This window comes from Linepithema humile, chromosome 4, assembly GCF_040581485.1.
Source record: "Linepithema humile isolate Giens D197 chromosome 4, Lhum_UNIL_v1.0, whole genome shotgun sequence".
Classification (NCBI taxonomy): domain Eukaryota; kingdom Metazoa; phylum Arthropoda; class Insecta; order Hymenoptera; family Formicidae; genus Linepithema; species Linepithema humile.
Genome location: NC_090131.1, coordinates 30,482,277 through 30,498,757, shown reverse-complemented (window position 1 = coordinate 30,498,757; position 16,481 = coordinate 30,482,277). Strand labels below are relative to the sequence as shown.

Genomic DNA, 16,481 nt, shown 5'->3' with positions numbered 1-16,481 from the left:
ATCCAATTTTTAAATTGTTGGGAAATTGATGTTTTGCGTTTAACCTGTCAACCTGTTGTTATCGTTAACTCCTTCAATTTTGTAGCGCTCCCAACGGCTTATTTATGAAGTTGGACTTACACCACTTGTTTACTAGATGCAGACAACTTTTCAAAACACATTTCTAATGTAAATTCAAAATCTCAAATTTTTTGACTTACATGACTTGGGAAATTCTACTACGCGAGGGAGCTCATATAGTAAAAAAAGGCAGAGATGTGGACTTTTACTAGCATCTCTACTCTTACATGTAAGGAAGAAAACAATTTCAAGCTTTCTTTCTCTTTCTAAATTCAGTGCACTGTTCGAACGACGTGAGCAGTCTATACTTGCTACATCTATGGACAAGTGAGATGCGAAACGACCGTGGGACGACGGAATCTAATGAAAAATAGCAAGCCCTGATAAATATTAGCGCATGTGTGAGGTACGTGTAAAACAAATTAATCTCCCACGCCGGTCTCGGTGCGGACGCGAATATAGCTGTCGCGGGGAGAACGGTGTGACTCAGTAATGGCAGCCCTCAAAGAATAAAGGGATGGGAATAGGGGATATACTTCATCATCGGACAGAGCAAGATAGTCGAATAGAAAAGATAAGAGAAATAAAGAGGGGAGACGAATGTGAGTGAATGAGTGAGTCAGCGAAATGAATGAGTAGGTGAATGAGCAAGTGAGAAGAGAGCAAGTGTGCGTGTGTGTGTTTGTGTGGGGCAGAGGTAGCAGTCGGGAAAAAGTACTCGCGCCCGTACGAAAATATCGATTATACTGTTTTACGAGTTCACTCGCTCCGACGAGTGTTAATTTCGCGAAACGATCTCTCCTTCACCACGCGTTGCTCGTAAAATCCTATTAGCGTGGGAGAGCCTTTCCACGTCACTCAGTGATGCGACAAAAATTCGAAAGATTCAAGTGACTGCAGGTAGTCAAATTTATTTCTTTCAAAAACCAGTTTTTGAAGAATTTGGAGAAAAAGGTAAATCCCTCTAATATCTAAAGGAAAAAACACTTGACCATCCTAAACTCTAAAAGAACATAGCGGATAAACTTTTTTTTTGCCCCAACTTTGAATGGATCTTGACAGAATTTTTAAAATTTACATTTTTATTGCGAAAAATTGTTCTGAAAGAATCTAGATTTTTGTGTAGATTTAATTGCGACACAATGTGTGACACACACACACACACATATGGTCTTTCCTGGTATAATATATTAAAAATTACGTCCCCACAAGCGACCAAATTCGAAACTCGCACTGCGAGGGAGTACATCAAATCGTATTATTCTTGTGCAATTAGAGACAAGAAGCCCGTCGCGTTTTTAGAAGGCAGGATGTCCGGGTTTAACGACCTTAGCACCTGGCAGCCCCTCTGTACGGCAGTACATAATTACCCGCAACGCACACCGGGGTAATACTCGGTGTGCATCTTGAGAACGAGACGTGGATATCGTTATGGTTGAGAACACGTGGAATCCTACTGTCGTTTTTTCTGGCTCTCTTTTCACGCTGCGTGACTTGATCGATAGTGTAACAAACCGACATTAACACACATTTCGCTTAAAAAGTAACATCGGCCTATATAATCCTCCACCGGCTGAAACGCTCGCTTGTCATCGTGCACGAACTCTCCGCCCTATGGCGGATTATCATCGTTTTAGATATATATTTACTTCCCGACGTCAATCGACTGCTGGCGGACGAATAAAAAAGCCTACGCTTTCAGGACATTGTTATAAAAATGTTACTTTTTTTGCACTCATTTGTGTCGTCAAGGCTTATCATTTTATTAAAAATATTAGACAAGATCACTGCATAACATTTAAGATTTTCTTAAAACGTTACATATTTTTTATAGCTATATATTACCTTTATATATTGCACGTATAAAAATTTGAACTGTACGAGGATATAACGAAAAGTGGTATATTTTAGGTATCATTGATATGTGTACAATAATATTGTAATACCTGCAAGAGTACACAGTTCTCTGACGGCAGTGAAAAAACATGCTTTTATCCTGCACGAGCGTAAAATGATGTTAATTTAGACTTAATATAGCTGCATGTATGAATGTATATCTCCGTTTTGGTAAAATATGAGTTGTTGGTTTTTCGTGGATGGTAATCAATTCAGTCTAGGATATTCGGAGCGTGCTCTTTGAGGTGTAATATTTATAAGCCAGAATTAATTTCCATGTCTGTCGCGATGGTATGATCGCGCTGAAAAATGTTCCTGCAATGCTACCATAATAAAGTTCCTTTTCGTGAACATTTGTTTCGCGCTTCAATTGAATATCAAAAAGAGAGCAATTAAATTGTAATCAACTCGCGGTTAGCGGTGAGCAAATAAAAGTATACGTTGGGGAAATTACATATCATACATTCGCATTATTTGGAAATTAAACATTGCATATTTATATGAAGGATGATTATATAAAGTCTTCCAATTTGTGTAACGCTTTCAAGCGGGAAACAATCGTTTATTTTAAGTTTATTTAAGTGACGATAAAATCTTATTCTACTTTGCCTCTTTGTACGTGTAACCTCTGTACTCTTACAAAAAGAAAATCCTCATTATACGCAGAAATAACCAGTTCCATTTATAACTACTTTTAATGGAAAAAAAACTAAGAAAAAAAAAAACATGTCTAGTTAAACGACTACTTTTAATAGAGAAAGAACTTATAAAGCGTGGTGAATTCTGATAAAATAGAGACCTTAAAAATAATCAAGTTTGAAAAAAAAAGAACTCAAATGTGATTTTAGGATTCCGCGTCCAATAATTATTCGTTACAGATGCTGATTCGATTAATTAACTATGGCGCACGTTTAAGGACAAATCCATTATAATCCGACAGAAAATCCGTGTCTCTTTCTCTCAGACATCACGTAATTCAATCAGTCCTGGTTTTAGTCGTTTGCGCTAAAAAAAGAATTCCAGGAAGAATTATCACACTTACAATTGTGGGTGGGAAGCACGGTGATTATTAACGAGAAACATTTTCATTGGAAAAGGCGCTATATATAGTTCAAATGATAGTTTTATACGATATCAATAATACACAATTGATATCTTTATTCTCGCGATTCTCGACCTAGAAAGAAAGGTGTTCTTTCGATGACATTGCATTTCGCAACTGCAATTAATAATAGTACGATAAAAATACGCGCATTGCGCTTTGTTGGCGATTATTTCAAATTGTACTACTTAAAGAAATTGATTTGGTCTGTTGTTATTCCGTAACTTTTATATAAATTGTTGAAACAACAGAATATCAGCCAGATATTAATAATAATTTGATGAAAAAGATTAAATTTTTAATGATCTATAATTATATACAACATATATAATATTTATCTATAATTAAATCGAACAATTTAACGAAATTTAGCATAACATGAGTATTTTATAGATTATGCACATACAGTATACATATATACATAATGTATATACACAGTTTTACAAATAAGATTTAATGTGTTTCGAAGTGCGACTCCAGGAATCTTGAAACAATATTGAAATATTATAAATTATAATTGAGAAGATATTCTGCTTGACAACATTTTACAGCATTTGACAATCTCTGATTTAATTCGAAAAAATTAAACGCATAACAAATATTGCTATCAAAATATCTTTATCGAATATTATTATTAATTAAATATTTAAAAAATGTTACTGAACGAATTTCTCAATTGTGACAGTTTAATTCCAAGAGATTTAGTCCGTTGATAATGGCTTATAAATTTCCTCTTTCACAAAGTGCATCAAATTTATTTATTTGTTAAAGCACCATCAGTTACGAAAATCTTTTATCGTATTAAATCCTTTCAACTTTAACCGACACGATTTAATTCGAAACAAAATATTATAATAAAATGTAAAAAACACTGTTGCGAAGTATTCTTATCGAATATTACTGTCAATGAAATTTCTGATAAATGAACGCGGAACGAATTTCTCAATCGCAATGGCTCATTGGCAAGAGATTCATTTATTTTTTTCATCCTGAGAAAAGAATTCTAAATCCTCGGGCCGGGCAGGGCAAAATTAATTATTCTCGCTCCTGTATCTCGTTCTTGTCGTGCTTCGCGAACATCAGTGCAGATACTTGCAGTGCGCGGTATCAGCGAGGGTGAATCAAGAGAAGACACGCGAGAGACTCATCGCGCGAGCGAATAGGATTTTCTTGTTCCCGTCGTGCGCGCGCTTTTCCTCTTTTTCACATTTAGAGCGTCGTTTAAAGAATCTCAAAAGTTTCCATCTCTCTTTCTCTTTTTCTCCCTTGCTAGGCAATCGTGCGGGATAGAAATTTCTCGAGAGTTCGGTCCGACGGGAATACAGACAGTGCAGCGCGATAACCATCGCCGTATGAAGTATATTTCTCTTGTTTCGAGAAATACATGGGAGTTTTTGCAACGTATCGAGAGAAGCCGATGGACGGACGGACGAATCTTCTCCTTTCGAAAGTTCCAGATCGTTCGATATTACGAAAGTTTCAAGATAAATTTTTTTTCTTTCTTCTTGAAATAAGGCGAATGTCTATGATGGCAGCTTATGATCGTTCTACCATATCTATCGTTTTCCTATAACGCGAATCTTTTTTTTCTCATGAGAGTTGTGTAACTATGTGCGGATTTATTTTTCATTTACTAACGATTAGGAACTGAGCACATATTGGTAATTAAATTTTTTTCTTCTTAGTAAATTACAAGTACACATGTAAATTACATGTACGTTGCAAATCACAAGATCGATTTAGGAGATACACTTAGAGAATTGACGAAACGATAGTTTCTCGTTAGATTTGACAATATTTTTTTCTTTATCAGCGCTAGAGCGCTGAGACTGTTTGTGTCAAAAGAATGAAGTAATCGCTACCCGAAGTTAGTTAAGCGAGGTTATCAGTCAAACTAGTTCGTAACATAAAGGGGAATGACCTCGAAAAAGTGGTATTATCGGATATTTCCTGTATATAGTATCTCTTTTCGTAGAATGTGATGTAGGGTGCAGGTGATGCTAGACGAGGAAACAGCTGTCCACAAAGCATTCCCCTTCGCCTCTCTTGCCCTTCCTCATTCCCTTAAACGCTTGGCGCGCTGAACTTCTGTCGTCACGAGTCCCTTTCGTTTTCGTCTCGCCATCATCTTTCAAGTAGCTATACCACTGATACTTTAATTCTTAAATATTCTCTTCGAATATTATTATTATCCAAGTTATTCTTCAATATTTATTGTTTTAGTTAAAAAATAAAATAAAATATAAGCCTAGACGTTAAAAAAACGTACTTAGTTGCGAAAAATAAAAACAGGATTTCTTTTAAATTAATTAAAATTGTAAATATATATATTGTGACATCTTGTCAAGTTACAAGTTTATCGCTCTCACTGCCGGCGGCATCGCTCGAAAGTGCGGCGGTAGCTGGCCGGCTTTTGCTCGTGGCAACAAGAAAAAGAGATACGAGGCACACACGAGCGCCGCGAGTCAGGCGAATTGTCGCGCCGTGCGCGGGGGGAAAGAAATGAAAAAGCCCCGTGCGCGTTGGGCCGGTGGTGGCCGTCGGCATCGGCGTCGGCGTCGGTGGCGGCATTCTAAATTTAGGAGGAAGTATTGATTTTACAATTTGGACCCCTCCCAAAGTAAAAAATAAACCAAGCCGAACGTACTCTACTTTGATAGAGTGCCTCTCCTCTGCGCGGCTCGTTTCGACGCACAGGCCGCCGGAGAAAGAGAGAAAAAGAGGGAGCGAAACAGAGCAGGATGAGATGAAGGAGAAGCAGGAGGGGAGAGAGAACAAGGAAGAGGGAACCGGCGTGGGGAAGAAAGAGGGTGGAAACGCGCGTGGGAAATGGCAGAGGAAGGGGGTAATAAAGAGGAGGAAGGGGGATCGGCGAGCGAAGAGGAGGTCGGAGGAAGGAGGGTAGAGAGTGGCGAAATACCGTAGTTCCACCCCGGTAAGAAACAAAGAACAGAAAATTGATCGTTTGTTAAGTTTTATGTTCCTACGGGGCAAGGCGGCGAGGTTCGTCCGTCCGTTCGTCCGTCCATCCGTCCGTCCGTCCGTCCGTCCGCCTCCTCTCTCCCTCTTCCCCCATCACCTCTTCCTCGTGCCCCTAACCCTTCCCTTAGCTCCTCGATTCTTGTCCTTCGTACCGTCGACGTATTGTTCTCTCTCTCTCTCTCTCTCTCTCTCTCTCTCTCTCTCTCTCTCTCTCTCTCTCCTTCGCGGCGACGTACAATAAGACGAATGGAGGAAATTCTGCGCGGCGCGCTATGGGAAAAGAACCAGGGGGCACGCAGAAAAACGCGAAGGAGCCTAGAGAAGGAGAGGGAAAGGCGGGGAGTCGGGGCAGGGAAAGTGGAAAGGTGGGGGGAGCGAAGAGAATGAGAGACACGTGTACGCGAAAAAAGAGTAAGAGTCCGGGTCCGTGGAAACCGGACGGGATTGCATTCGTCGTCTGCTACGGATCGTCCGGGTTTTTTGGCTGGGAATAGAATCCAATTATCAGGAGTCGGGTCGTCTCCATCGGATCGAGGGAAGAGCGAAGGTGACGGTAGAGGTAGTGCTGCTGCTGCTGCTGCTACCCTTACATCGTTCCTCGGATTTTGGCACTTGGTATGTACACGCGTGATCGCGCATCATCTGACTTCAATGAGCTCATCAGCTGAACGAATTTATTATTAGCGAGATGTTGCATGATCTTGTTCACACTGATGTAAATGATCGAGATTTCGCAACCGCAATTCAGACAATTAGTTCACCTTATGTCTATTTCGTAGATCAAACTAAGCAAATAAAATGTGAACTGTTTTGGTAGAAATAAATAGAAAATATAGCTAAGTGTAGGTAACACATTTTACTCCGTCATAAACCAACGGGGATGAAATGAATGAATGAATTGTTAGGGTTGTATTATAAATTCATCCGCTTCATATTCCCGAAATTCGCCTATTACGTATAAAATTGGAACTCCAATTATGTTTAAAATACCTCTCTGTATGACAGTCAAAGAATAGGCACATCGGGAGGGGGAAAAAAAAAAAAATAGAAAGATTGAAAAGAAAAACTGTACTGGAAAGCTAGAATGAGATACATCAAAGATACTTGAGAAATGGCGCAGCTTGTTAAAGAAGCTTGTGTGGGAGAGCACATACAGAGTCGGAGAAATGCCACTTTTCGAAATTGCAGCGGTTCTTTTGAAATAAAGTCCAACACGCGAAGTACATCACGATATATCTGACTGGATAGCATTTTGGAAACATTTTCAGTAATTTCGAGAAATGACATTTCCCTCTCAGGGAACATAACGGGTGACTTGCAAGACACCCTGTATATACCGTGGATGAAAACATCGTTCCGCGGTGCGCTCGAAATGCAGTTCCAAGTAGAAACGGAATTTCGAGACAGCGCCGGCAGTGCGGTTGCAATTTAGTCGTGCCCGCGTGTTACCGAAAACTGAGTTAGACATTTCGTCACGATAACCGAGTTTTGACGAGTGACGAAGTCACAGGGACGAAGTTCTGATTAACGACGAGACGGAGTTCGTTTCGTCGCGTATACGCAAGTCTCGCGGTTGCCGCGGAGTTTATATATCGACTCGATTATTTTAATTGAAAATTGACAAGATAACTCTCGCGATGTAGCCGAGGGACTGAGCTCGTTTCGAGCCGGATTCGAGATGAAATATCGAGGAAAATGGCAATTTTATTATATATTTCCCGTAAATCGAATTGTGAAATTCCACTTATCGAGTTTCAGTCATAAATCCAATTTCACGTTACAGCGAAATTCCGGAAATCGAGTTTCCGCGTATCCTGAATTGCTCGCGACTAATTTCTCTATTTCGCGGTAAAACTTCTTATATCGTCGACTTTCGTATAAAACGCAGTTCTGTACCACGAGTTTTCAATTGATACATATCGCCATAATAGATTACTAATTCTGCCTTCTATTTCTGTTTATACCGCAATCGAGGAAGCGAGCAAATCAAGTCATCTTGTTGAGAGTACGATGTGAGTTGATTTTAGACGATGAAATTACTTAAAGCAGTTATACTAATTTATTTTTGCGCAAAAAATATATATCAGAAAAGTGTATAATTTCGATTCGAGTTCAGATCTTTCATACTGCAGATATGAGAAACTGTATTTTGAGCCAATTCTACTGTGTTATCGAAGTTTATATAAATTGTTAATAAAAATAGACGTTTTTCTGCAGCGCAACAAAGTCTGATCTCAATTCCTATTTTCGAAAAAAGAATAACATTGAAAGGTAATAATATTCAAAGTGTTATTGATTATATGCGTAGCGCGGTTTTTTTAATCGAGTTTGCAGGCAACAAGAAATCTAAGTAAGTAACGCCTGTAGCGATGTCTGCTTACCTTGTGCGCTCGTAACGTCTTGCCCTCGCAGGCGAGTGTGACGTCGCAGTAGGATTGCCGCTCGAGCAGCTGTGAGAACATGGTTTGCAAGTTGCTGTGATGGTATTTCCATCTTAGGCAATACTGCTGCGGAAACATGTTGGGGGATGATAATGATGACGCTAGATTGGTCGTCGTAGCGGGTGCGGGTGTCGTTGCTACTGTTAAACAGCCTCGTTGCTGAAGCATGCGCGGCCGTGGCACCGCCGCGAACTCCTCCTCGAGCGATCCGGCCACTGTCGCGTTCGCTTCCGGTTCACCGTACTCTCGTCGCCCGTCCTCGCCTCCACCTCCGCCCCGTCTGCAACATCGGAGGAATTCCGGTGTCAAGGAGTGAGAGAGGGATACCGATATCGGTAACAGTGTGGTATCTGGGAATACCATACACAAAATTTCAAGAGACCAGGTCAAAGGGGAGATTCATTCATCGATTTGGAGATACATGACTACAAGAATGCTGCGATATATACACCCAATTTATGCACTACATATTTTTTACAGAACTTGAAAAAGAAAAATTATAATCAAAGGCCAACATAAATTCAAAATTAAAAGAGTAAATAAGAAGCAAAACGGCCAAGGCTAGGTGTTCGTGCTAAGTGTATTGTAATTCGTGAATTCTGAAGAAGACCAAATTGTGGTCGAAACGTCAATGTTATCAAGATTGTTTTTATAATATGCTTAGCACGAACACCTAGCCTTGGCCGTTTTGCTTCTTATTTACTCCTTGAAAAAGAAAGTTTCTCACAAATAAATCTACTTTTGTGCTTCTCGTCGATTTTATTGAAACTCGGTACACTTGTAGAGCGCTCAAAAATAATAGACACGTATTTTTTATATCAGCAATGGTGCAACTTTAAGGGTGAAAATTACCCCTTGTATTTATAATACGACTAATTAATTCGTTGCAAGCTAACGGTATTAGAGTTATTTTTGAGTTTTGAAGATAATAAAGGGTTTTCATGTCGTTGAAAGAAAATTTAATGTAAAAATTATAGAATTTAAAATGGCGGATCCAATATGGCGACTTGATAAATAAAAAGAATTTTATCTCGCTCTTTGCCGAACCCAGGAATAACCGATGAGGAAGTGGCGAGAGTCTATCGCCATTTTGTGTTTTTGTAAAAACTTCTTAAATAGTGTATTCGGAGCCTAAGCAAGGTCTTAATACTCTAAGATGAAAGTAGCTAAGATGAAAAAGAAAGAATTAAATTTTATACACATGATACGATACGGCAGTGAGGTGGGGCAGCTTTATATGATCATTATAGGAAAATTGTTTTAGAATAAGCAGAACTCTCGAAAGTTGACCGGCGTCTCATCTCTATATCTATAGATATAGGGATTCGCTTGTTCTTATTTCACCTTTATTGATATTTTTTTGCTTTTAAAAGGCAGAACTCTTCTTAGAACTCTTGTAGAACTGACATAAATCTTTTAAATTCTAACAATTATTGATAAAGAAATGATAAAGAAAGTGCGACGCTGCGTGAAGTTGGCGTCTTAGTTTGTCCTGAGGCATTTTCGTTGGTTTAATGGTCAGAACTATTTGTTTAAACTATCAAGAACTCTAGAACTATTGAAAGCCAGAACTCTTAATTATTTATGAGTTTTCGCGAAATGATACGCCAGTTTTACACACACTGTTGAGGAAGCGAAAATATCGGGCGAGGAAAAAATTAGAAACAAAAATAGTGAACATCGAAACTGAAAGTGACACATGTGACGAAAGTGACTTGATAAAAAACAAGTATTCGCAATCTAACAGTAATAAAGATAAAAAAAACCGCTAATAAAATATATAAGGAGGAAATATTTATTTATTAATATTACGAGTTATTATTATTATTATCGAACAATCCAGGAGAAAACCCGTGTAAAATAAGGGTCCTAGACGGGATTCCAGGATAATTTCTAGGAAAAAATGAAAATAAGCCTGGGCCTGGGCCCTAGATTTTAGATAAAAGATCCGCCCCATGCCCGTCCCCGTCCCCTATTACACATGGTTTCAAAAGCTAGATTTCCCGAACAGATCCAAGCTATATCGCTCGGGAAAAAATATCCAGGGCCAGGTTTTCTTCTAGATCAGATTTCTACCGCTAGCTTAAATGCAACGAATTAATTACTCTTACTTAATATACTCTTACTTAATAAATACAAGGGGTAGTTTTCACTTTTAAAATTTTTTAAAATTGCACCATTGCCGATATAAAAAAATACGTGTCCATTATTTTTGACAGCTCTACAAGTGTACCGAGTTTCAATAAAATCGGCGAGTAACACAAAGGTAAATTTATTGTCAGTCGGAGATGTATTACGGAGTATGTATTACATATAATCTAGACTGCAGAATCGGCTTAAGAATCGAATTTTAATTTCTTGTTCAAAATTAAAATTTATTTCGACGAGTTATTAAACATGAGAAAATTCAGAAAATTATATTAAAATAATTAACAATTAATATTAGGAGAAAAAGGCGGAAAAAGTCGTTACTACACGGAAAAAAAAGATATTGTTATTTTAAAAATATCTTTATTTTTAACATGAAAATCTTGAAATGAGATTATATTGCTTTAAACGAAGAAAACTGGCTTGAATAAAGTCATTTTATATAGTTCAACCAAGAAAAAAATATTCTTATTATTTAAGAATAATATTCTTATTATTTAAGAATAATTTTCTTCAGTGGAAAAGAAAAAATGTTGGATAGAAAATAACATATTTTTCAAACAAAAGGAAGATATTTTATTGTCAAAATAATTATATTGTCTTCTTCAAGTGATTATTATAAAATGGAAATATATATATATATATATATATATATATATATATATATATATATATATATATATAAGACTATAATATTGTTAAAATTTAAGATTATTAAATTCTTATCGGAAGATTATAAATTGTTGCATATATACGAAACAATGAACGCGTTAATTTGAGTATATAAGTTTTGATTTGACACTACCTTTTTTTCCGTGTAGTTGTTCGTGCAATATATTATATCATAAAATTACAAGGACAAATGTTTCTGCCTATGTTAGGCCTTCATCAGTATCGTTACAAATAAATTATCATAATAAACGGTTTCACAACGGTGATATATTTTGATAATTGCATTTTAACTATCCGATTTAGTTTAATTATATCTTCAGTTTTAATTATAGACTCTACGAATTGTCAGAACCTCTCCACGCATTATGAAGGCATTTTGTTGAATAATTTTGATCTCTGACTCTTCCATGGTTCTTTATTGGATACACAGTTTTGGCTTAAAACCATACCAATTAACAATCGTGCAATAAGGAAAAGAATTTTTCGTTGAAATTACTTCTCATCAAGAATATCTTACGTATTACTTCTCATCAAGAACATCTTGCATATATTGTTTTATTTACACCATAACATTTTATTAGACGTTTTAACATTTGGACTTTCTTATATTCAACTGTTTTTGTGGTTGAAGATTGACCGATCATTCGTCGACTTTTCATTTTTTGCATTCTGTTAAGCATAAGGAATGGAAAGCGAAAAGAAGAATGTCTTTCGAGCGTTGCTGTGCATATCGTATACTAGGACACCTTGATTTATATATTGCTCGAATTTGGAGACACTTTTACTTCAACTTTTTATTATAACATGGACATTCAAGTAAGATCTCTTAACCTGCATTTCTTATACGACGACGTTGCATTGCAGTTTTAATTTATTACTATTTATTTTATTTTATATTTTTATTTTATATTATAATGAGCGTTCAAATTTTCCAACCGATATGCGTTAGCTTTGCGGAACATATTTGTTTTTATTATTTCATGTTTCCGCTATAACGATTGTTTACTTTATATTATCACTGAAGATGGCCGAAATAAATGTGCCGAAACGTTTGAACATATAACTTAGTTAATTATTATTTTTTGAGCATCTAACACCTGGCTCTGGGTCAACATAGCTAATTTACATTTTAATAATTTTTTATTATTAAGGCCCAAGATTGACTTTTCTTTTATAAATCGTTTTATTTGTTTGTAAAGCGCATCGACACTTGTGAAACCGTTTATTATATTTTATTTGTAATGACACTGATGAAGGCCTAATATAGGCAAAAACGTTTGTTCTTATAATTTTATGATATAATATGTACGAACAATTAGCAACGGCTCTTTTCGCCTTTTTCTGCTAATATTAATTGTTAATTTAGTAAAGCCTTAGTATTATTATTAATATTTGTTAAAATAATTAATCGGAACAAATATAATATATGAGAACCAATTTTTGAATGTTTTATGTAAATTCACGCAGATACAGTTTAACTAGTCATTGTCACACCGATATCAGACTGGACGGAAGTTTACCATCACTGAAGGAAGGGAAAGGAATTCCCGCCGCAAATCGGATAGAATGTCCATGCGTGAATGTCCATAGCGCTTATCGCGCTATCGTTTTTTCTTCATTCTGATAGAATGTTTATATTTAAGAGCGTATTATTTTACGTATCGTTGCTAATATTCTGCTGCAAGTAAAAGTCTTTGCACTCAGTTAACGTAAAAAGCGCGAATAGAAGTGCATATTTTTAGAAAATATAGCAAAAACTTATAGTCTTCGACATTCAATTTTTATTCAATTTATATCAATTTTACTTCATTTAAAATAAGATATGTTTTACAAATGAAAGTTCTCTAAAAGTGTTCATCTATAGTTTCTGTAATATTTGAGTGCTTTTATAGAAAGACTTGCTTTTTTACAAATACTTTGCTTTCACTAATTAAAATTATTAATACTAATAATAACAGTTAGCGTTATACGTTATACTAGATACGTTATATGTTATACTACGCTGGGAATCAAAATTATCGCAACAGTAAATTTATATCAAAATTTTGCATAACTTCAAATAATCGTAACTCCGTCAAAAATTGTTGTATTTGAAAAATTTTTTTTTCATTTTGAAGCTTAAAGTCTCTATTTTAAAAAGCATTTGTCAGATTTTGAATTTATTCTTTCCCTCTCCCGCTGTTTCTTCAAAAGTAAAGACGTGTTACGTCTCCAAAAAATTGCATAGGCTGACTTACTCCACGGGTCGGAATAAATTTTTTTCGCAAATGTCACTATACCATCAAAAATTTGGACTTTTCCTTGCAAATTAAACAAAAAAGAGGTTTGTACGATTTTTTTTTGCGGAGTTACAGCGTATCAAAGTTACCTATGCACTTTTGTTCAGTTACCACCAGCATTGGTATTACTCGATATGCACCACGGAAAGGGTGCTGGACTTAGCGCATCGGGTATGTATGTTTTGGACAGGATAAATGTGAGTACATTCGCACTTAAAACCACGTATTTCATTCCCGTCTCGTGGCGGGACGATTTCTTGTAGATGCTCACGCATATTGATGCAGGATCTAGTTGTGACCTGAGGAATGATGCGTTTGGCGGTGGTTCCAACATGGTACGGGGTGGAATATCGACGCATGGACGCCCGAATCTGGTCACCACCTCCTGGAATAACAGCGGAACGCTACGTGGAGGAAGTTTTGCGACTTCACGTAATACCGATGAGTCGTCAAGTGGGGCGCAATTTTATCCTCATGCACGACAACGTTCCATTCACACACTGCAGGATTGCCATTAAACTTCCTTGAAGAAAACAGCATCGAGGTGCTACCACATCCAGTGAGTCCGGATTTGAATCACATGAAACATTTATGGGGCTATGATGGGAAGAAGGCTATGAGATTTGGAGAGAGCCAACCAATCTTCAGTAACTGGAAGCAGCACTACAGCAGATAAGGCACGAATTTTCACAATTACACTCTGCATCAATATGCGTAAGCGTCTCCAAGAAATCATCCCGCCACGAAGCGAGAATACGTGGTTTTAAGTGTATTCACATTTCTCCTGTCCAAAAGACACACACACACACGATGCACAAAATTCGACCAGCTCCGTCCCCATGGTACGTATCGAGAGATGCCAATGCTGGCGGTAACTGAACAAATGTATAGGTAACTTTGATACACTGTAGCTCCGCGAAAAAAAATCGTACAAACCTCTTTTTTGTTTAATTTGCAAGGAAAAGTCCAAATTTTACGATGGTTATAGTGACATTCGCGAAAAAAAATTTATTCCACCCCGTGGAGTAAGTCAGCCTATGCAATTTTTTGGAGACGTAACACGTTTTTACTTTTGAAGAAACAGCGGGAGGGGGAAAGAATAAATTCAAAATCTGACAAATGCTTTTTAAAATAGAGACTTTAAGCTTCAAAAAAAAAAAAAAAAAAAAATTTTCAAATACCGAGCAATACCGAACAAATACCGACAATTTTTGACGGAGTTACGATTATTTGTAGTTATGCGAAATTTTGATATAAATTTACTGTTGCGATAATTATATTGGCCAATGTAGATTGGCGATAACGATTAGCGAATATATTCAAAGTTTATTTCGAGTTTCTTTTATTTTGATATATTTCTGCATAAAATTGATACATCTTATTGTTAGAAATCTTGGCAACCGCCAATATATCATTTTCTTACTTACTGAATAAATTTTCGTTCTGGTTTAATGGAAAGAAATTTGCCCTTCTGCACTCTTACACGCACAAAGATGAACTGAAGCGGTTCTTGTATATTCTAGGGTTTTTAAAAAGACTTCCAGAAAAGCCCACCAACTTTCCTGTATCCCCTCTCTAGCAGTTTATTCTCTGAAACATAAAAAAAACAGACGCACTTTTTATTAATGGTTTTCGGAATGAGTCAAAGTATCGATTTTCACGCAATATGACACGCGATATGACGACTAACTCGTCATATTTGGATGATGATGACAGTTATATTAGATTGGCGATTACGATTGACCGAATAGATTTGTTCATTTCGAGTTTCACGATGATAGAAACGTCGATATTCGCTTCGCATTAGTTCTGCTAGCATAGCGCATTAAACTCGGAAAACTGAAACGGCAATAGTTTCGGTGGAATCAATTTTCAATAAGATAGATATGTACGGGAAAATATATCTTCTGTCAAAAGCTGCGTTTTATCGAAGCCCATGTTATCCTACAATTCAGTTGACTTGTGACCAGGCATAGATACTTAGGGTCGTAACTAGAATTTTGTGAGGGGTTTTCTGAGGAAAAATAAAAAGTGCTTGCAATGATTTATCCCCCAGTTGGCGCCTTAGGTAAAAATTTTTTTCTAATTTAACCTAAATAACATTTTAAGGTATCAATTTAAAGTCTTTTTAAAAAACTAAACAGGATTAAAACGTGATAATGAGATAATGAAGAAAATAATATTTTCATATAAAATACAAATAAATGAGATATATTAATATAAGAATTACAAAAACAAAATAACAATGTATAGGTATTATATCTATGGAAAACAAAAAAACATGTCATTCTTTATGCATTTATGCGTACAAATAAAATGAAAAATAAAATAATAACTCTTTATATAAAACAATCTAACACATATAAAGGAAAGGCTCAAATGATAACAATCAATTAATATAACAGAAAGGCATAGAGAGCCGTCGCGGGATGTTAGTGCGAAATTATAATTTTTCTTAAAGAAATTAATTTGTTAGTCTACGTGAGACAGTTAAATTTGTACACCGATCTCTGGTTCGAGATACTTAAAATGTACGAAAATTTTAGTACATTGTTCTCACATATGGAGAATCAGTATGTACTGATAGGAATTATTAGAAAGAAGGGAAGAGAGGAAAATATCAGGGTGCGAGTGGCTAAGCCGGGAATTGAACCCGGGTCTTCCGCTTGCCGGGCGAATGTTCTTAAGAAAAATTATAATTTCGCACTAACATCCCGCGACGGCTCTCTATGCCTTTCTTTATATAAACATTTAAAAAAAATAATAATTGAATTAGAAGAGCTGCAGTCTTCTTTCTTTGGCATTATAAAATTCTTTTAAAAAAATGTCCATATTTATATTTTTAGTTTTCTCTTTTTCAAAGGCTAAAAATATGAGATTAGCCATTCTTTGGTGGGTCAT

General features: G+C 36.4%; 1 protein-coding gene across 8 annotated transcripts in view; it reads right to left on the bottom strand.

The window, feature by feature from the left end:
• LOC105671131 (broad-complex core protein isoforms 1/2/3/4/5) overlaps positions 1-16,481 on the bottom strand; it is a 111,403-nt gene that overhangs the window by 19,482 nt on the left and 75,440 nt on the right. For all 8 annotated transcript variants that reach the window (XM_067352907.1, XM_067352905.1, XM_067352908.1 and 5 more), the window contains 2 exons: positions 15,008-15,170; positions 8,422-8,761 (listed from right to left, as the gene is read on the bottom strand). In XM_067352907.1, coding sequence (XP_067209008.1) covers positions 8,422-8,649 — 228 coding nt within the window. In that variant the 5' untranslated portion in view covers positions 8,650-8,761; positions 15,008-15,170. The remainder of the gene's footprint in view (positions 1-8,421; positions 8,762-15,007; positions 15,171-16,481) is intronic.